A 22,490-nucleotide genomic window follows, 5' to 3' on the forward strand; every position below is an offset into this window, starting at 1 on the left:
TTAAACCTTCTTTCCTCGAGACGTAGCGGATGCCCCCGTGTTCCAGTCGCAGGCCTAGGTGTAAAAAGATCTTTGGAAAGGTCTCTGTACTGTCCCCTCATATATTTATACATTGTGATTAGATCCCCCCTAAGCCTTCGTTTTTCCTGTCTTGGTGTTGCAGCCCCCCCATTCCTCTAATAATCTTGGTGGTCTTCTCTGCACCCTCTCCAGTTCAGCTATGTCCTTCTTATATATCGGTGACCAGAATTGTACACAGTATATAAGTGCGGTCGCACTAGTGACTTGTACAGAGGTAGAACTATATTTTTTTCATGAACACTTATACCTCTTTTAATACATCCCATTATTTTATTAGCCCTGGCAGCAGCTGCCTGACACTGTCCACTAAAGTGAAGTTTACCATCCACCCACACACCCAAGTCTTTTTCTGTGTCTGTTTTACCCAGTGTTCTACAATTAAGTACATAATCATAAATGTTATTTCCTCTACCCAAGTGCATGACCTTACATTTATCTACATTAAACTTCAATTGCCACTTCTCAGCCCAATCCTCCAATTTACATAAATCTCCCTGTAATATAAAATTATCCTCCTCTGTATTGATTACCCTGCAGAGTTTAGTATCATCTGCAAATATTGAAATTCTACTCCGCATGCCCCCAACAAGGTCATTTATAAATATGTTGAAAAGAAGCGGGCCCAATACTGACCCCTGTGGTACCCCACTATGAACTGGGTGGAGTGCGCCTCTCCTCCCTCCCAACCCCCCCCTGAACACAGCCGAGTGTAACGGAGGGAGGGACGGGGGGCGGGGATGTAAAAAAAAAAAAATTATATATTTTTTTTTTTTTGCTGCCAGAAAGTGCCGCCCCCCGCCACGTGCCGCCCTAGGCACGGGACCACGGGTGCCTGGTGGCAAATACGGCCCTGCATCTAGTAAAGAAGGGCCCAGTGAGGAGGAAAGAGCGTGATCCAATATGATAGGATTACCACTCCATAACTGCAGAAACTAATTCCTGCACCCAGTGAAGAGGAGGTAGATAACTCGCTAATGCAGGAAGACTACACGGCAGACAGTGATGATACGGGATCCGCTATAGAGGTCACTTGACACTTTAGTATTGACTGGAGACAATGGAAATTACATTTCTGTGGATCCATAGATACTTCCTACATGTGCAGCCAGCTAGATAGCATCCAAGGCTGAGCATAAAGCCTCTCACTTTAGAGAGCTGTCTGCCGACCTATGGCTCTGACCACTGTTCAGCCAGCAGTGATCTTTCCTGACTCCTTCATACACAGGAGCGGTCACTTTGCCGATCACTCCTGTGTTTTCTGCCAGAGAGCCGCTGGCAGACATCTCTAAAGGTGACTTTTCTCTAAAGAACAAAAGGATCGGCAGTCCGACATTGGACGCCCCAAATCTTTCTGTTTCCCAGCATCATCTTGCAGGGGCCCCCATACACTGTCCATATCATATGTATGCAGCTCCAAGCCCCACTCCTGTGTGTGTGTATGTATGTATGTATGTATGTATGTGTATGTATACGTGTATGTATATAAGATACAAAGATCTCCCTAAGGTCAACCATCCTTGCTTATATATATATATATATATATATATATATATATATATATATATATATATATATATATATATATATATATATATATATATATATATATATATATATATATATATATATATATATATATATATATATATATATATATATATATATATATATATATATATATATATATATATATATTAATTTAGTGTGTGTGATGGATATGGATCTTTTTTTTTTTTAATTTGTTGCTTAAGTGCTCGAGTGGTGCTTTAAATCTTAGGTGGCTTCCCCGATCTTGTACTCACCCTCCGGCATTTCCATCTTTTTTCACTGTCGCTCTGGTCCTGAGGCGCCATCTTGCGCCTGTAACATCTAACTCACATCTTACATCACAAGTGCTCAATGCAGGTCTATGAGAGCCACAACAAGGCTCTCATAGACGTTTGTTGAATTGTGACCTCTGTGCAGTGCCGTGTCGGCAGAGACTGGAGTCGCGGCGACAGAAGATGAAGCTGCCGGAAGGTGAGTATCAGACGGGGGACTTTGATTTAAAGCACCTCTCCAGCTGTAAAATAAAGACAAACGCCAGCGTGGTGCTTAGTGTCTGCCGTTATCTGGATAGTATGGCCTTTGTACTTTCATGGTGTGCACAGGCTCACACATGCTGCGGTGTTTGGGTTACAGATACAGCAGAGACTACGTGGTAGAGGGAGAGCCCTACGCTGGCTATGATCGGCACAACGCAGAAGTGGCCGCCTTCCACCTGGATCGGTAAGTGTGCGAGGATAGATCTGTTCCCTCTGGGATGAAGATGCACTAAGTGCAGATTTGTGACTTTACTCCACACTTTTTTTTTTTTTTTTTTGTCAATGACCGTCTGTGTTCACATTTTATAGGATTCTCGGCTTCAGACGGGCCCCGTTAGTCGTCGGCCGATACGTGAATCTTATCACGGAGATCAAACCTGTAGCTACTGAGCAGCTGCTGAGCACCTTTCTAAAGCAAGGTGAGTACGGACCACCACTCCCATCATTCCCACAAGTGTCTGCTGCTAGGGGCACTGAAGAATGTATCCCAATGGGTTTGTGATTTGTTTTTCCCACAGGGAACAACAGCTGCTTCTATGGAAAATGTTACTACTGCCGAGAAACCGAACCCGCCTGTGCCGAGAGGGAGGTGATGGAGGGTTCGGTTACTCTCTGGCTTCCTGATGTTTGGCCTCTCCAGAAGCACAGACACCCCTGGGGGAGAACGTATCGGGAAGGCAAATTGGCAAGGTAAGATATACCGTATTTTTCAGACTATAATACGCACTGGATCATAAGATGCACCTTTGTTTTAGAGGAGGAAAATAGGAAAATAAAATCTTAAGCAAAAAATGTGGTCATGACACGTGTGGAACCCCCCCCCCTTAATTTTGATAACCAGCCAAGATAAAGTCTCACAGCTGGGGGCTGGTATTCTCAGGCTGGCGAGACCCACATTATTGGGAGCCCCTCAAGCCTAAAAATATCAGCCAGCAGCCGCCCAGAATTGCCACATCCATTAGATGCAACAATCCTGGGACTTTTCCCGGCTCATCCTGATTGCCCTGATGTGGTGGCAATCGAGGTAATGAGTTAATGGCAGCAGCCCATAGCTGCCACTAAGGCCCGTTTCACACATCCGGCATTTTGCCAGATCCAGCACGCATGTAGTACAATACATTCATTTACAGTGGATGCGCGACACCATGCGGTTGTGTGCTTCATGCACAACCGCATTTGTCCGCATGGTGTCGCGCTTCCACTGTAAATGAATGTACAGTACTGTATGCGTGCCGGATCCGGCGAAATGCCGGATGTGTGAAACGGGCCCAAGTCCTTGCTTAGTTATGGCAGGCGTCTGAGACACCCCCTCATTACTAAGCTGTAAAAAAAAAAAGTAAATAAACACAATCTCCTAAAAAAAATCCTTTATTTGAAATAAAACACAAAAAAGCCTCCTTTTTCACTACTTTAACCCCTAAAACACCCCTCCAGGCTCTGCTACATCTGACAATCACAGAGAGCGGCTATAGAGCACGACCGCTCTCTGTGAGGGTCAGGCTACAAGTGAAATGAGCCGCGCGGGATCAGCGGTGACTCCTGCTGTCACCATCGCATTGGCTGCAGTCTGATATGCGGTCACAAGTGAAGGACTCCCGCTGTATACTCACTTTTCCTCACTCCATGCAGCATCGCTCGTCTTCCTGTCTGTGCCAGCAGCAGCGCCGCTGACCTGTGTGGAGCTGCGTGCACAGGCATGAAGTCATCGCTGTGTGCACCGCTCTCCACACACATCAGCGGGCCGGCAGAAAGGAGGACATCGCAATGCTGCAGGGATCGGTGGCCGGTGAGTATACTTATTCACTGCCCCCGTGCTAATGATGATACGCGGGGAGCAGTGAATATAGCCGCACTTGTTCACTACAGGCTGTAGGAGCCAGGGATGATCCCGTGGGCCGGCTGTTTACTATGCGCGCCCCCCGCCCATCATCCCGCCCACCTCTCAGCGCTGGCTTCAGGGATGTGGTGGATGTGAAAAAGAGATGATGAGCAGGTGCACGTGGTCACGGTAGGCGCTTTCTACAGCCTGCTTCTGATGATCCGCTCCACCACCGCCACACCCCTCTTCCCCGCAGCCATAGGACTAGAAGATGCACCCCCCCTCCCTTTCCCCAAAAATTTTGGGGGAAAAAAGTGCGTCTTATAGTCCGAAAAATACGGTAGATAAGATGGGAGTGATTCCTTTCCTTACATTTCTCCGGTCTTCTGTCACTGATGGATATATTTCTGGCAGGTGGGAATATGATGAAAGTTACTGCGATGCTGTGAAGAAGACTCCTCCCTATGACGCTGGGCCCAGACTCCTTGATATTATTGATACCGCCATTTTTGATTACTTGATTGGAAATGCAGATCGCCATCACTATGAGAGTTTCCAGGATGATGAGGGAGCCAGCATGCTTATATTGCTGGACAACGCCAAGAGGTGAGTGTGCACCAGCGTCCCCCGTCGTGTCAGGTACGCCCTTGTATCATCCTCATCGGAGCGAACTACGCCGGGCAGTTGTTCAGAGTATATAAATAGTGACACAAAAATCAGTGTGGTGCGGCTGCTTCTATATATGCAGTAGGGGACATCGTCCTACTCTTAGTTTTCCTAATTCCATACTGTAGAATCACATTACACTGGAGCCTTGGGTTACGAGCAGAATTGGTTCCGGGAGCTCTTAAACCAAGTTACTCTTATATCAAAGCAAATTTTCCCATAGGAAATAATTGAAACATAGACCATTCATTCCACAACCCAAAAAGATTTACTGTATTTATACAAACTTATTACAGTAATACAAAATAATGCACTGTATTCATATAAAAGTCACTGATACAAAATACCGTGCAGTAAAAACATAGAAAACTAATTCACCTGCACGTTGGCTTATAATAGAATTGTTGGTGTGCATGAGGTGCTATAGACAGAAAGCAATTATGTATAAATGACAATGTTTATTCTAGGACAATACAAAAAAAATACCCCCCAAATCTATTCTCCCCAAAATAAGGGCAGAACTAAGGCTGCTTTCACACTACGTCTTTTTAACATGCGTCCTGAACGTTTTTTTTTGCTGCAAAAGCGGATCCTGCTTTTACAGCAAAAAACGCATGCAAACGCATGTGTTACTTTGCAGGATCCTGTCACTGGATGTTTAGGGGCGGGCATTGGAGTCATGTGATCGGGAGTGAGGGGAACTAAACGTGCCAGACCGGGAGCCGGCATCTGACAGCTGCGAGGCTCGTAACCAAGGTAAACATCGGGTAACTAAGATAAGTGGTTACCCGATGTTTACCTTGTTACGATTGTCCGCAGCTCTCAGGTGGGGGGGGAGGGGGAGGGAGGGGGAGAGAGGGAGAGAGACAGAGGGAGGAGAGAGACTGATCACGGAGGCTGGCTTCTGGGCATGCTCAGTAGAGCAAGCAGGATCCTGCCTATCAGCACGCCAGCGTTCACCTGCGTTTGCGTGCTGTTTAGTCAGGATCCAGCGATTTGCAGTATTTGGACGCAGCTCAAAAACGCTACATGTAGCGTTTTTGAAAGATGTTAAACTGCAAGTCTCTGGATCCTCACTATAACGCACGCAAACGCAGGTGAACGCATGTTAACGCGAGTCCATTGCAAATGCATTGAAATGAAAACGCATTTGCACTGGATCCGTTTCTGCGTTAAAAAACCGTTCAGGACGCATGTTAAAAAGACGTAGTGTGAAAAGCCATATGTGGGTAGGAATACTGCGCAGGCAATTAGATTACAGTACAAGCAATGGGCTGTACTGGTTATCAGATGGAAAGTACAATACTGTATCCACAAATGCAAATTCATAGACATCCTATATAGTATATACTCTACTGTGCAATGGTATATAGTATACAGTACATATGTACAGAAAGTTACCTCCAGAGCGGGTCAGAGCGCAGTGAAAGGACAGAACCGGAACCATGCACGGCGAGTATTTGCTCTTATTGCAAAGCATTGCTCTTAAACCAAGTTACAATTTTTTAAAAAGCTTTGCTTGTTTTGCAAAACACTCTCAAACCAAGTTACTCTTAATCCAAGGTTCCACTGTACATCCTACACTGCCGACCCCATGCAGGATGCTGAGTCTCCTAATGGGTTCCTTCACATCTGGCATTTTTTTGTTTTTTTGCTTTCAAGAAAATGTCTTATTTTGCCTGCAAAGCAAATGAGCTTTCACAACTCCCATTCACACAATGCATATATATATTTATTTTTTTTTTTTAATTACAGCAGGTCATTTTTTCAGTGTTTTCCACCAAGTGAATGGGGTGGCGAACATTGCAAAAAAAAAAAAAGTGTACTATACTTAGCTGTCTTTCTGCCAATGCTCTGGTTATTGGTGCAGAAAATATCAGAAAAAACGCTGCGTGTGAACATCGGCAGAGTCTACATTTATAAATGTTTTTCCAGAATATCTGCAGACCTGATTGCAGTGTGACACAATGTAACAGCGTCAATGACCACAGTCTGAGGCCACTTATTCCTTCCCTTGGGAGAGAAATAGTGTCACAAGATCGGATTTATCTCATATTTTTAACCTTCTAATATTAATCTGTTACTATTGGACAGATTATCATCCGCTGAAGATGATGCGTCCCGTGCAGATTTCACTACATGTGGATGTGTAGGTATGAGAAGGGGAGGGATACAATCGCAAGGAATTCTGCACTTTCTTCTTCCATACAAAGGGACTATTGTCCATTATTGTCTCTTGGAGATACAGAAGTTTTGCTTGCTCAATAGCTGTGTCCTTATCTCCTATAGATAATAAGGCCTGAGCTCTGCTGCTCCTGGAAAGCTATAACATAGGGTTATTGTCAGGCATTGATCATGTGGCCGATGGCCGGGACCTCTCCATTGTCCTGCACATTCCCTTTGGAGTTGGAGAAGATAAACCGCCTCCAGATTCCTCTGCTATCACTGGGACGATGGCGAATTGGGGCAGACCAGAAACCAAAGGACATGAATTAGGGATGTGCCTAGACCACATTCTTAAACCTCAGGCTATGTGCGCACGTTGCGTAAATACATGCAGTTACGCTGCGCTTTGTAGCGCAGCGTAACTGCATGCGTCCTGCGTCCCCTGCACAGTCTATGGAGATTGTGCAGGGGCCGTGCGCACGTGGCGTTTTAGAGCGCAGCGCTTCGGCTACTGCCGAAGCGCTGCGCAAAAAGAAGTGACATGTCACTTCTTCCGTGCGCTTTGCCGGCAGCTCCTGCTCTGTCTATGGCAGGAGCTGCAGGCAGAGCGCATGGAATCGGCTTCACTACGGACATTTCTGCAGCGATTTAAAGCGCACATGTGCTCTTCAGATCGCTGCAGAAATTTCTGCAGTGACTGTACGCAACGTGCGCACATAGCCTCATAGTGATGCAGCTAATTCTTGTGTTTTTGTGGCTTTTTGTTTCTTCTTCCAAGACCCATACTATATATATTTATTTCTCGTATAAGTTTTATTTCTATAGCGCCAACATATTCCGCAGCGCTTTACAATTCAGAGGGGACATGTACAGAGAATGTGAGATGATACAAAATAACAAAATTAAGATACCAGGAGGAGTGAGGGCCGCGCTCATAAGCTACATATTTGTCCTTCCTCATTCTCGGGTCCTCTAGCAGAGGCCGGGGAGTTTGAGGGTTCTGCGCAGGAGCTTAGTTGCTCCCAGCACTGCGTATGTGTATATATATATATATATATATATATATATATATATATATATATATATATATATATATATATATATATATATATATATATATATATATATATATATATATATATATATATATATATATATATATATATATATATATATTACCTTCTCCCCCCCTGTGGGTGGTTATTTGTCCTTCCTCATTCTCGGGTCCTCTAGCAGAGGCCGGGGAGTTTGAGGGTCCTGCGCAGGATCTTCGTTGCTCCCAGCACTGCGTATGTATATATATATATATATATATTACCTTCTCCCCCCCCCCCCCCCCCCCTGTGGGTGGTTATTTGTCCTTCCTCATTCTCGGGTCCTCTAGCAGAGGCCGGGGAGTTTGAGGGTCCTGCGCAGGATCTTGGTTGCTCCCAGCACTGCGTATATGTGTATATATATATATATATATATATATATATATATATATATATATATTACCTTCTCCCCCCCTGTGGGTGGTTATTTGTCCTTCCTCATTCTCGGGTCCTCTAGCAGAGGCCGGGGAGTTTGAGGGTTCTGCGCAGGATCTTCGTTGTTCCTGCGCTTTTCTGGACAGAGCTCAATGTTGCTCCTGGAATCTGTTGCAGCCATTTTTCCAGTTTAGGGGTCACTGCTCCAAGGTCTCCTATCTCCACTGGAATCACTGTGGCCTTCACCTTCCACATCTTCTCCGGTTGTTCTTTAAGGCCCTGGTATTTTTCCTTCTTTCTGATGTTCCTGTCATTAGGCACGGCCACATCTATTATCATTGCCGTCTTCTGACCCTTGTCTACGATCACGATATCTGGTTGGTTAGCTACCACTTGCTTATCCGTCTGGATCTTGAAGTCCCACAGGATTTTAGCCCTTTCATTCATTCTCCACCACGTTTTCTGGGGTCTCCCACCTGGACGTAGGGGGACTTAGCCCATACTCTGTACAGATATTCCTGTGTACACTTCCCGCTACGTGGTTGTGGCGTTGGGTGTACGCTGTTCCTGCTTGCATTTTGCATCCTGCCACTATATGTTGGACTGTTTCCGTGGTTTCTTTACATAGTCTGCACCTTGGGTGTTGTGTGGTAGATCCCTGCTTCTATGGATCTGGTACTTCGCGCCTGCTCTTGTGCTGCTATGATTAGTGCCTCGATGTCCTGGAGTCCAGCTTTCTCCAGCCATTGCTAGGATTTCTTCATGTCAGCCACCTCCATTATCTGTCTATGGTGCATCCCATGCAGCGGCTTGTCTTGCCATGGCTCTTCATGTTCTTGTTCTTCCTTCTCGGACTGTTGTTGTTGCGGTCTTAGGCTCTCCTTCAGCGTCTCATCTTTTGGTGCCATTTTTCTGATGTATTCATACTTCTTGTTTCATCCATGATGGTGGCTTGGACACCTATCAAGCCTCGACCACCCTCCTTTCTGTTGGTGTGCAATCTTGGGGTGGAGACCACCATGCATTGTGAGGAGCTTCCGGGTCTTCTTGTGGCCAGCACACGATGCCAGCAGAGCGTATGTATGGATGGCGCGGATCTTATTCTTCCCATTCAGCTGCTCTTTAGGACCTGTCTTACCCTTTGATGGTATTTGGATGTTGCTGCTTTCCCACCTCCTCATCATGCACTTTTATATACAGTATATATAATATACTTTCAGATATGAGAACCTATATATAAAGATCTATATAAATGTTTTTATATATTTTTATATATAGGTTTTCATATGTAAAAGAACATTTTATTTATATAATATATTTATATATTATATAGGTTCATATACCGTATTTTTCGGACCATAAGACGCACTTTTTTTCCCCCAAATGTTGGGGGAAAGTTGGGGGTGCGTCTTATGGTCTGACTATAGGGCTGCGGCTGGGAATGAGGGTGCTGCGGGTCATCGGGGGCACGAGCAGGCAGCAGCAGCGCCTGCTCGTGACCACGTGGGCCCGCTCATTACATATGCACGCCCATCCTCCCGCCCATCTATCAGCGCTGAAGCCGGCACTGACAGGTGGGCGGGAGGACGAGCGGGGACGCGCGCATAGTAAAGAGCCGGCACGATCACCCCTGGCAATTACAGCCTGGAGTGATCATGTGCGGCTGTATTCACTGCCCCCCGCGCGTCATTACCAGCGCGGGGTGCAGTGAATCAGTGCACATTACTCACCCGTCCCCGTGTGTGGAGCTGTCCCACTGCAGCACGCGATGTCTTCCGGTCTGTGCCGGTCAGCTGATCGGCACAGACAGGAAGACATCGCGATGCAGCAGGGGGCCGGCTCCACACACACACACACACACACACACACACACACACACACACACACACACACACACACACACACACACACACACACACACACACACACGTCAGTGGCGCAGAGAGGAAGATGATCGGTGCTGCAGGGAGTGAGGAAAAGGTGAGTATAAACGTTTATTTTTTTCTCTGTGCTATAGGATACAGGCCATATACCAGGATGGTATATGAGCACGATGGGGGGGTATGTGAACAGGCTGGATGGGGGGGGTATGTGAACAGGCTGGATGGGGGGGCATGTGAACAGGCTGGATGGGGGGGCATGTGAACAGGCTGGATGGGGGGGCATGTGAACAGGCTGGATGGGGGGGGGCATGTGAACAGGCTGGATGGGGGGGCATGTGAACAGGCTGGATGGGGGGGGCATGTGAACAGGCTGGATGGGGGGGGCATGTGAACAGGCTGGATGGGGGGGGGGGTATGTGAACAGGCTGGATGGGGGTTTATAGCAGGATCATATACACGGCAGGAGGATCATTACCAGGATGGGGTACCTTAGTAGAGAATTTGGGGACATTACCCCCATAACAGTGTCAGCAGCAGATCCTCGCCCTATAACAGTGTGTCATGACCACATTTTTTGCTTAAAGTTTTTTTATTTTCCCATTTTCCTCCTCTAAAACCAGGGTGCGTCTTATAGTCCGGTGCGTCTTATAGTCCGAAAAATACGGTATATTGGCAGGATTTGGCACTATAAACTGAAGCCATGGCCATAATGATGCTGTGATGCGGCTATATATATATATATATATATATATATATATATATATATATATATATATATATATATATATATATATATATATATATATATATATATATATATATATATATATATATATATATATATTATATATATAATCTATCTCTGCAGTGAAGGCGTCTGATTTGTGGTTGTTGAATAATCTTCCTTCACACATATAATACATGTGGTGTCTGTTTTCACATGTACTGGAGACAAATTGAAATCATTGGGGATCTTCACACCTTCATGTTTTCACACAGCTATTTGGCAAAATTAATAAATAATGTAAGAAAAAAAATGACATGGGTTCCCCCCTAATTTTCATAACCATGACCGGTAAAGCATCGGCTGCAGGCTGCAACCCTCAGCTGTTTGGCTTTTTTTTTTAATCAAAAATAGAGGGGATCCAAGTTTTTTTATTTTTTAAATTATTTAGGCTATGTGCACACACTGCGTTTTTTTTTACGCTGCGGTTTTTAGCGCTAAAAAACGCACAAATGCCGCATCTTTAAAAATCACATGAAAAAACGCATGCGTTTTTACCGCATTTTGGTGCGTTTTTGGCTGCGTTTTGGTGCATCTTTGCTCACTGCGTTTTTCTGCGTTTTTTTTTATCAGTGAACATTGCCATTAAAGATTGTTTGAAAAAAAGAAAAAAAAGGTCTTAGGTCATTTCTTTCTTCCATATGTTCTTCATTCTCCCCTAGTGTATGCAGGAGAGCAGATAGCTGCAGAACTACAAGGCTCAGCATGCTCCATCCAGGACTGTATGCTGGAGGGAGAGTCAGAGGGAGCAGACCTACAAGGCTCCGCATATTCCATCCACTAGCAGGAGAGCAGACAGCAGCGGCAGAACTACAAGGCTCAGCATCCTCTATCCAATAGTGTATGCAGGAGAGTAGACAGCAGCTGTCGAACTACAAGGCTCAGCATCCTCCTTCCAGGACTGTATGCAGGATTTCTTTGCCCCCCCCAACAAAAAAAACAACGTGGGCTTCGCCATATTTTTGAATGCTAGCCGGGTACAGCAGGCAGGTATGGGCTGCCCGCAACCCCCCAGCTGCCTGTTTGTACCCGGCTGGGAACTAATAATATAGTGAAGCCCCCTTTTTTTTTTTTTTTTTTTTTTTTTTTTTCCATGAAATAATTAAAAAAAAATGATGTGGGCTTCACCTAATTTTTGTATCCAGCCAGGTACAACTAGGCAGCTGGGGATTGGAATCCGCAATGCAGGGTGCCCAAGCTTTCTGGGCACCCCCGCTGCAAATTGCAGTCCGCAGCCACCCCAGAAAATGGCGCTTTCATAGAAGCGCCATCTTCTGGTGCTGTATCCAACTCTTCCAGCTGCCCTGATGCCAGGTGGCTCGCTGGATAATAATGGGGTTAGGGCTAGCTGTATATTATCAGCTGGCCCTAAGCCCGAAATTCATGGTGTCACGCCAATATTAGACATGGCCACAATGAATTTCTAGTAAACATAAAAAAAAAACACATCACACAGAAAAATATATTTTAATTAGAAATAAAACACAACACAATTAGTGACTCCATCTTTATTGAAATAAAGAACCCCCCCCCCCCCCCCCCCCCTCCGCAGTAATCCTGGGTCAAGGGTCCCGCGCCGTCCAATCCGGATCCAATATCATCTGATCGGTTTGCTGGAAGGCAAAGCGATCAGATGATGTCAGGTTCAAGGCCTGAATCACATGACACAGCAGCTGATTGTATAAAAGCCGTTTATACAATCAGCTGGTGCATCAGTGCAAAAAAAAACCCCACAAACTACCCAGGTCTGTGCAGCGTCGGACCGGTAATGCCAGGCCTGGATTCAGGTACCTGCACTGCACTCCGGAGCTCTCACCTGAGCTCTGGCGTGCAGCCGAGACTGTACAGCGAGCGCCGAGTGACTGATTCCCTGCCACTTGCGGTTCAGTTCATGACAGCTGCAGACATCCCGGGCTAATCTCCGGTGCTCTCACCTGAACTCCGGAGATCACCCGGCCTGTCGGCAGCTGTCATTAACTGACTGCAAGCGCCGGGGAATCAGTCACTCGGCGGTAAAATCCGGCGTCGCCGCGAGACTTACGATCAGCTGATGCGTCAGATGACCGCCTCAGGTGATCACAGTCAGGTCCTCACGGCCAAGTCATGCAGCTATCGGACGTGCCTTGGAGCCGGCATACAGCCGGAGCGGGGGTGGCGGGACCGGGAGAGGAGCTGGGAGCGGACATGGCACCAGGAGTCTGCAGACAGGCGAGTATGAGATTTTTCTACTGTTCACTTTTGATTTAGCAGCCGCTTCCATCTCCCGCCCGTACATGGCGCCGCATGGGAGCTGACATGGCACCAGACGGGAAATGGAAGCAGCGGTGGCGGTACCGGGAGGATTCACGCTTCTGTGTTGACTGACAGAAGGAATCCTCTTCCTGTACATGTCGCTTTACTACCCACCCCTTGCGTTTATAGCTGCGTTTTTAGTAATAAAAACGCACTAAAACGCAGCTATATTTGCAATTTGCTGTTTTCATTGCGTTTTTGAACATCTCATTGAACTCAATGGGTGAAAAACGCAGTGAAAAACACAAAAATAATTGACATGCTGCGTTTTTGTGGACACCACAAAAACGCAGCTAAAAAAAAACCGCTGTGTGCAGATAGCAAAAATGAAAACTCATAGACTTTGCTGGGGAAGCAAAGTCATGCAGTTTTCTGAGCAAAAACGCACCCGAAAAATGCCGCGAAAAACGCACTGTGTGAACTTACCCTTAAGTAAATTTAAAAATTAAAAGGCGTGGGGTCGCTCCCATTTTTATTAACTAGCCAAGGTACAGTAGACAGCTGGTGACTGATATTATCAGGCTGGGAAGGCCTATGGTTATGTGACCCACTTCTGGGGCGGGCGCGAGCTGCTATGTTTAGGCTGGGAAGGGCCAAATAACCATGGACCTTCCCAGCCTGATAACACCAGCCCCAGCTGTAAGCTGTAAATTGGCTGGTCACCAAAAATGTGGGAGGGGAACCCACGTTTGTTTGTTTTAATTATTTAATAATATAATTTTTTTTAAAAAACTGCATGGGATGCCCTCTATTTTGACAACCAGCCAAGGTTTATCTGAGGTTTGCAACTTCTGCTTTACCTGTTCTGTTTATGAAAAATTGAAGGGGCCCCACATAATTTTTTTTACTTTAGATAGATACGGAGCTTCTACAGCTATTTAGCCAAATCAATCATTAATCTGTTTAATCTAGCTAGCATTTTGTAGCTTTGCACATATTTTACTATCGTGCATTTTTTTTCCCCTGGTACCAGTTACACGGATGTCACACACGGACGACACACAAAATAAACCGTACAACCTGTGCATTTTTTCCCATGGACATGTTAAGGGGGCACTCAAGCAGTGTTCCACCAACAGGGCATGTTTTTAGGACTTTCTTATAACACAGGTGATAATTTAATGTTTCCATCATCTTTGCTATTCTAAGAAAATCCTGAAAGCATGCGCTGTGGGTGGCTCTTGAGGGCGGACGTTGAGGAACATTGCTCTAAAGTTTCCATCCGATGACGTGTTTGATGCATCGAGGTGGGACTTGGAGGGGCAGAGAAGACCACTCCACCTGCTTCCTCTGTTTCTTCTACAGGTCACGGTGACCGGCCTCCTTGTTGAAATGCTGCGCCGCTGCCAGCCTCATTGCTGTGGTCAGCGCCATGTGATTCCGTGGCGTTCTGCAGGGCTTCAATGACATGCTGCCAGAGGCCGCTCGTGCACATTGAGATTTCAGCTGAACTGTGCATCCATCTTGTAACTATCCATTTCCTGGCAAGAAAGAAAGGTCTCTTTAAGAAAGATTTTGGTATGATGACTCCATATTTCCTCCTCCAGTCTCCGAAATAAACCTATTTTAGGATGTAATGCCGTTTTTCCAGAGCTTTTGTGCTATCAGTAATGTGGTAGCTCCGATATTTCCGTTAACGGATGTGTTTTTTTTTTTTTTTTTGTGGGTAGAGTTGAATGCTATTGTGGCTATTTAGACACGGAACATTTTGGATCAGTTCACATTTATCCTGTGCTTTATGCTGGGCACTTACATCAGGGTTTCCATCTACATCTCTGAAATACGTGATTCAGGTGACACCCGCGATAGATGCATTCACTGTGCGACAGCAGAGTTACTACAGATCCGGTGGGCGGCATGGTGGCTCAGTGGTTAGCACTGCAATCTTGTGGTGGCTCAGTGGTTAGCACTGCAGTCTTGCAGCGCTGGGGTCCTTGGTTCAAATCCCACCAAGGACAACATCTGCAAGGAGTTTGTATGTTCTCCCCGTGCTTGCGTGGGTTTCCTCCCACACTCCAAAGACATACAGATAGGGACCTTAGATTGTGAGCCCCAGTGGGGACAGTGTTCCTGATGTATGTAAAGCGCTGCGGAATATGTTAGCGCTATATAAAAATAAAGATTTATTTATTTATATTGGCCTCTGTTCAGCGGTATCTGTCTTTTCAAAGGTAAAAAAAAACTGTTGTTGGCCGCACTTTTGCATTGCCGTATTCTGAGAGCTGTAGCTTTTTTTTTTTTTTTTTTTTTTTTTTTTTTTTTGGGACAAGATGACATTTTTAGAGAAACCATTTTTATTTGTCACGTTTTATTTCACTTCTTTGTCAGTTGTATGATAAGATGTAGATTTTTGCTACGTTTCTTTCTTTTTCATGGTGTTCACTGAAGAAGTTAGTGTTTTTTTCCACTACTAATGTGACCTCTTTTCATTTGTCCTAACTCTTCCAAACTAAGGCAGGCTTTACACGCTGTGACATTGCTAGCAATTGCTACGGCAGCGTCACACGCACATACCTTGTAGGCGACGTCGCTGTGACCAGCAAACAATCCCTCCTTCAAGGGGGAGGTGCGTTCGGCGTCACAGCGATGTCACTATGTGGCCGGCCAATAGAAGCGGAGGGGCGGAGATGAGCGGGACGTAACATCCCGCCCACCTCCTTCCTTCCTCATTGCCGGTGGACACAGGTAAGGAGTTGTTCGTCGTTCCTGCGGTGTCATACACAGCGATGTGTGGTGCCGCAAGAACGACGAACAACATCGTACCTGCAGCAGCAGCGATATTATGAAAAGGAGCGACGTGTCAACAATCAACAATTTTTGTCGTTTTTGCAATCGGTGATCGTCGCTCCTTGGTGTCACACGCTGCGATGTCACTACCTGCGCCGGATGTGCGTCACTAACGACGTGACCCCGACGGCATATCGTTACCGATGTTGCAACATGTAAAGCCCGCCTAACCCTTTCCCAATACTTCGATCTACTCTGCTCCTGTAAGCTGATCTGTCTGCAGTGCTTATATTCCTATGTTGGTGTTTTAGCTTTGCTCCTTCTGTTCTGGAGACCGGAATCGGAGCAACTGAGGGTACATCACTGGTGGGGCTGCACGACACCGGCCGGCTTTACAGTGCGGTGCTTTCATGTGACGAGGGCTGCGATGTGCAGATCACAGGGTGCTACACTATCTAATGATGGCGTTCGGGATAGCAGGAGCTACACCACGTCACACAACTTTAATGCACCCTCGGGCCTGTTCACACCTGGGGGGTTTATTAATGCACCCTCAGGCCTGTTCACACCTGGGGGGTTTATTAATGCACCCTCGGGCCTGTTCACACCCGGGGTGTTTATTAATGCACCCTCGGGCCTGTTCACACCTGGGGGGTTTATTAATGCACCCTCAGGCCTGTTCACACCTGGGGGGTTTATTAATGCACCCTCGGGCCTGTTCACACCCGGGGTGTTTATTAATGCACCCTCGGGCCTGTTCACACCCGGGGTGTTTATTAATGCACCCTCGGGCCTGTTCACACCTGGGGGGTTTATTAATGCACCCTCGGGCCTGTTCACACCTGGGGGGGTTTATTAATGCACCCTCGGGCCTGTTCACACCTGGGGGGTTTATTAATGCACCCTCAGGCCTGTTCACACCTGGGGGGTTTATTAATGCACCCTCAGGCCTGTTCACACCTGGGGGGTTTATTAATGCACCCTCAGGCCTGTTCACACCTGGGGGGTTTATTAATGCACCCTCAGGCCTGTTCACACCTGGGGGGTTTATTAATGCACCCTCAGGCCTGTTCACACCTGGGGGGTTTATTAATGCACCCTCGGGCCTGTTCACACCTGGGGGGTTTATTAATGCACCCTCAGGCCTGTTCACACCTGGGGGGGTTTATTAATGCACCCTCAGGCCTGTTCACACCTGGGGGGTTTATTAATGCACCCTCAGGCCTGGTCACACCTGGGGGGGTTTATTAATGCACCCTCGGGCCTGTTCACACCTGGGGGGTTTATTAATGCACCCTCGGGCCTGTTCACACCTGGGGGGTTTATTAATGCACCCTCAGGCCTGTTCACACCTGGGGGGGTTTATTAATGCACCCTCAGGCCTGTTCACACCTGGGGGGTTTCTTGTAGTGGTTCATAGGCTGAATGATGCTAGTACCAGATCGTAGCCTTCAGGTGATCCGCAGGACCCAGTAGCCGCAGCTGTCGGCTTTCTCATTGTACCAGGCTGATCTGAGCCCAGCCTAAATGGACAATACAATTCCAGCTCGGGCAGATTTATGGGGTTTTTTCTTTCCGCTTTTGCAATAATCCTGACTTTCCCTGGAATCTTTTTACAACTTCGAGATAGTGTGAGGCCCTGACCGAGGCTCTGCGCCATTCACTTCCCATTATGTGTAGTTGTCAGGGACGTAGTCATCCGAGCGTCTGATCCTAGGTAATTGCCGTTCATGACCCAAGTCCATGGGGTGAGGTTCATGAAGGAACGTGTGAGTAAGGGTAACGAGGGTTCATGCAGCAGGATGATTAATCTGCTGCAGCGTGATGTCACCAGTCATACAATGGAGAGGTGATGGCTGGTCACTAATAGCAGTCACTGAGCGATGCTTCATGTCTATGTTGTGATTGAACCAGGTATTATTTTGTCTTTCAGTTTTGGCAACCCATCGATGGATGAGCGCAGCATCCTGGCCCCGCTGTATCAGTGCTGCATGTAAGGCAATCAGCTCTGCTTAGTCCCCTATGTGGATGGAGTGGTAGTGAGCTTGTGCGGACATTGCTCCATTGCCTGCGGTCGCACATGCTCATTATCGCTCCCATCTCACTGGTGATTTTTGGGCCGCCCAGTCTCCAGACAGGTGGGGTTCTCGGCAGGCACACCCGAAAGATCATACTTTTATAATCTATTGAAGTTGAGAATACAAACTTTGCAGAACCGCTATCTACGTTCCTTCTAACACTGTTTTCTGGTTGCAGCATTCGGGTTTCCACCTGGAATCGCCTCTCCCACCTGAAACATGGCACCCTGCGCTCCGCTCTGCACACGGCCACGAGTCACGACCCAATCTACCCCTTCCTGTCTGACGCTCATTTAGAAGCCTTGGAGCGCCGCCTGCAGGGCATAGTAGGGACCGTCCAGCAGTGTATAGATCAGTTTGGCACGGACGTAGTGATGGTGGAGGACCGGATGACTCTTTCTCATGTGTAGCGGTGGCACTACCACAGACTGTATTACTACAAACTCGTCCACATGGTGTGAATATTATTATTTTTACCATACACCTACAACGCTGGTGTAAAACAGCACAGACGGCCTCTCGCGTCAGCGGAGGGGCTCCGGCCTCTCGCGTCCATGGCTCCGGCCTCTCGCGTCAGCGGAGGGGCTCCGGCCTCTCGCGTCAGCGGAGGGGCTCCGGCCTCTCGCGTCAGCGGAGGGGCTCCGGCCTCTCGCGTCAGCGGAGGGGCTCCGGCCTCTCGCGTCAGCGGAGGGGCTCCGGCCTCTCGCGTCAGCGGAGGGGCTCCGGCCTCTCGCGTCAGCGGAGGGGCTCCGGCCTCTCGCGTCAGCGGAGGGGCTCCGGCCTCTCGCGTCAGCGGAGGGGCTCCGGCCTCTCGCGTCAGCGGAGGGGCTCCGGCCTCTCGCGTCAGCGGAGGGGCTCCGGCCTCTCGCGTCAGCGGAGGGGCTCCAGTTACTTGTGAATCTACGGATAATGACTTCCTAAAGCTCACGGAGCTGAATTTGCGTCGGAGGAAAATTTATTTTCTGACTCTAATTTATTCATTTGCAAATTTTGTCTTTATTCTCTTGGCGGTTATTTGCGTTTTTATAATCTGTTTTTGGAGGGTGGGCGTGGCTTCATGACTACAGGCTGCACAGTGTCCACATGGTGGCGCTGCTACATCGTACAGGAACCGAGTGGTGCAGATTCTCTACAGAAGGTCGCCCGTGTATTGCCGAACGCCTGCTAACTCCGCCATGATTACACGACTGGCGATATCCATCCTCCCCGGACATTGCTTTACCACCAGGCTCTTCTTTCCAAATGGCAGCTGCAGCAATGATTAACTCTCTCCTTACATTAGTGTATGCCAACATGTTGATTTACTGTATCCAAATTAACCTTCTCCTGTCTGGTCAGTTCACAGCAATTGCACAAATTCCTGTAAATGATCTTTTGCTTCTGTACTCTGCTCAGATTGTTCTTCCCTTTTCCATATAGGACACAGAGCAATATGTTCAGGGTAGTCTTCTACCTTGTCCCCCAGGTTTAGGTTTTTGGCCATTAGATGGGAGAAGAATGACACCCATGATACTAAAACCAAACCTCCGGTGCTGACCTGAGGCCAGAGATGCAGACGAGGCCATGTCTGTGCTGGCGGTTCCTGCAGAATCCCGGTGTTTTCTACAGACTAATCGGCCGGGTGCATGGTTCTCGCCCTTCTCATGCAAGATGGCACAGGGTGGTTATGAGTCCTATGTACTGTATAATTCCTGGGTTATACATGGAAACGGCATGAATTAGATAAAACCGGACTTTACTAGAAAAAGAAATCTGCAGAACATCGAATGATAATGGAGGAGGATCCCGGAGAAGAGGGAAGGCGAGGTGACCATTTACATGTGTGGAAAAGGAGACATCTTAGTAAATGGAGATTGAGACTTTATATTTAGTCTTTTTTATTAAGGTAAACGGCCTCCTGGTAATATGAGCTGTATATACCGCCTGATGTGGCTGCATAGACGCCTGCGTGCAGCACCCTCTGCATTGTCTTATTCCATCAGATATGGCCGGAGTGTGGCATCTTCTGCTACGTGAATGGAAGGCAGAAACCCACAGTTTACCGACAAAATAGCTCCAGTTTCCATACGGTATATAAAGGGTGGCTGCAGAACTGGCGCCTGTCCCGGGTGATAACCGGTCACACCGGTCCCTAGTGCAGAATACTTCTCGCGGGCGGAGCACGACAGCAATCCGGCTTTTGTTTTGCCATGTTTTCCTTTGCTGATGGTGTGTGCCTCTACCTTCCCAAAACCTGTCTAAATAAGGAGAATATTTCATCAAATCTGTCCCACATCCTTTGTTATAAATCCAGAAAAAAGTTGTTTTGTAGTGTTGATTTTTAAAGTCTCTTCACCCTTTATACTTAAAGAAGGGGTTCACCCATATTTATTATTTTCTACGTCACTATTATGCTGAGAAACTGCTTCTCTCAAATACCTTGTGTTGCTAATAGTGCCTGTGAGAGGCGCTAATTAGGTCCGCTCTTCCTCATCGCCTGACCCCCGGGCTCTGTGACCTTGGGGATCCGGTGATGTCAAGTTCCTGATCACGTGACCTCACCGCGGCCGGCCACAGCCTCCGTGCGTGACTGCGCTGTGGGTGGAGTTTGATCGCTAATCACAGCCCAGCGTGTTTCCTGCTTACAGCGCTCTGCTGTGAGGGAGGATGGAGCTGATTGGCTGTCACACTGGGCTGTGCTGAGCGGTGAAACACTGCCCACAGCCAATCACTCACAGAGACCGCGGCCGGCCGCGGTGATGTCAGGTCAGCAGGAAGTTGGCGTAACATCACTGGATCCCTGAGGTCACAGAGCCCGGCGGTCAGGCGATGGGAAACAGCGGTCTGCAATAGCTCACAGGCAGCTCACAGGCAGTATTGCCAGCATGAGGTATTGAGAGAAACATTTGCTAAATCAATATTATGTTGAGAACCAATAATAAATAAGGGTGAACCACCCCTCTAAGGTACTTAGTCTAGTTCATTACCTACTCATCTCAAAATGTGTGTGTTTTTTACACTAATATATATATATATATATATATTTATATTAGTACACGCGAGTGCACACACAATACATAAATGATACATATTTTTGCACTCCATTGTGATTAGTGCCTGGTAAGAAATCCATCTTGCATGTTCAATGACTGTATGGATCCAAAAAGAGGGGAAGTTGAGGAGAGACTGAAACTTCTGGGGTATTTTTTTTGTTTTATTTCTTGTATCCAACAGGTGGTTTCATTGCTTGTTTCATTGTTTCATTGTTTCATTGCATTTCATAGCACATGGCTACTTTACTATACCTAGACACCACTTCTATGCCTATAGCTGCCGCCAGTCTCAAGTTAATGGCAGTGGACAGGATATAGGTGGACACGCTGTATATTTGGCTCAACAGCTGTATCAAAAGGTAATTGTGTGATCACTTGTTTTTCTGGAACAGCTCCCCTGTTGCCCCCAGGCAGTATGTGGTATTGCAGCTCAGTCGTCCACATCCGGACTGACCTGTCCAGTTTTTATCGGGTGTATTCATTGCACTATTGCTCTCCAGCCTTGTGCCACTTCTGCCATATTGCTCTGTGTCCTCTCGTGTGCAGGCGTTTACATGTCACGACTCGGTAACGGTTCTATTATTGTGAAGAAAACAAAAAAAAGCTGCTACGTTCTTACAAAGTTGAATATAAGAGGATTTCTATGACTTGTTCTCTGGACGGACTTTAAAATAAAATGTTATCTACATGATCCTGTTATTTGCTGCACGTAATGTTTTATTTTATTCAGTAGTGAAGGAACAGACGTAAATTTATCCTAAAGGAGGGGGGGACAGGGGGACGGAGGGGGGGGGACCGGGGGGGGGTGTCAGAACGGCATTTTGTGAAGTTCTAGATACAATTGTGCAGCTCACATTGCTGCAGTCTATGCCCCCCCCCCCCGCCCCCTCTTCTCGCCTCTTTCTTGGCTTGGGCTGAGATGTGCAATGTAAATTCAGTTTCCCTTCCAATTATTGAGTTTTGGGTGCAGAATAGAAACTACTGACACGCACGCCCACACCACGCGCACACACACACACACACACCCACACCACGCGCACACACACACACACCACGCATGCGCACACGGCCGGAGCTTCCTCTGGGGAAATCCAAACGTCTGTGTCCTAAATAAAGCACATTGATTTTTCCATCATGGATGTATGTGTAATTCAGGGCTTGTTAGAATACGCCAGCCTGATAGACATACAGTCCTGTGCCCTCGAGTCCATCACATGAGCACAACAGGGTTTTAATTACTGGAAGATACAATTTAAAGGGGTTATTCTCAAGTTCTTTAATGGATAAAATTGCAAAGCGCTTAAAAAAAAAACCCAAACCTGCACCTTCTGCATTTTACCTTTACTTAAAAACCCTCTTCGTTCTCAAGAACGGAAGGACTTTGTGTTTACGGTTTGTCGCCTAGATTA

General features: G+C 47.0%; 1 protein-coding gene across 1 annotated transcript; it reads left to right on the plus strand.

Moving 5' to 3' along the window:
* The first annotated feature begins 2,084 nt into the window (after window positions 1–2,084).
* On the plus strand, window positions 2,085–21,774 carry FAM20B (FAM20B glycosaminoglycan xylosylkinase). Its single transcript, XM_075332392.1, has 7 exons — window positions 2,085–2,100; window positions 2,232–2,349; window positions 2,475–2,584; window positions 2,684–2,855; window positions 4,399–4,590; window positions 17,905–17,964; window positions 18,228–21,774. The coding sequence occupies exons 1-7, from the start codon at window positions 2,085–2,087 to the stop codon at window positions 18,457–18,459; spliced, it is 900 nt and encodes a 299-aa protein (XP_075188507.1). The 3' UTR covers window positions 18,460–21,774.
* Window positions 21,775–22,490: the final 716 nt, after the last annotated feature.

The sequence above is a fragment of the Anomaloglossus baeobatrachus genome, unplaced genomic scaffold (assembly GCF_048569485.1).
Source record: "Anomaloglossus baeobatrachus isolate aAnoBae1 unplaced genomic scaffold, aAnoBae1.hap1 Scaffold_3172, whole genome shotgun sequence".
NCBI lineage: Eukaryota > Metazoa > Chordata > Amphibia > Anura > Aromobatidae > Anomaloglossus > Anomaloglossus baeobatrachus.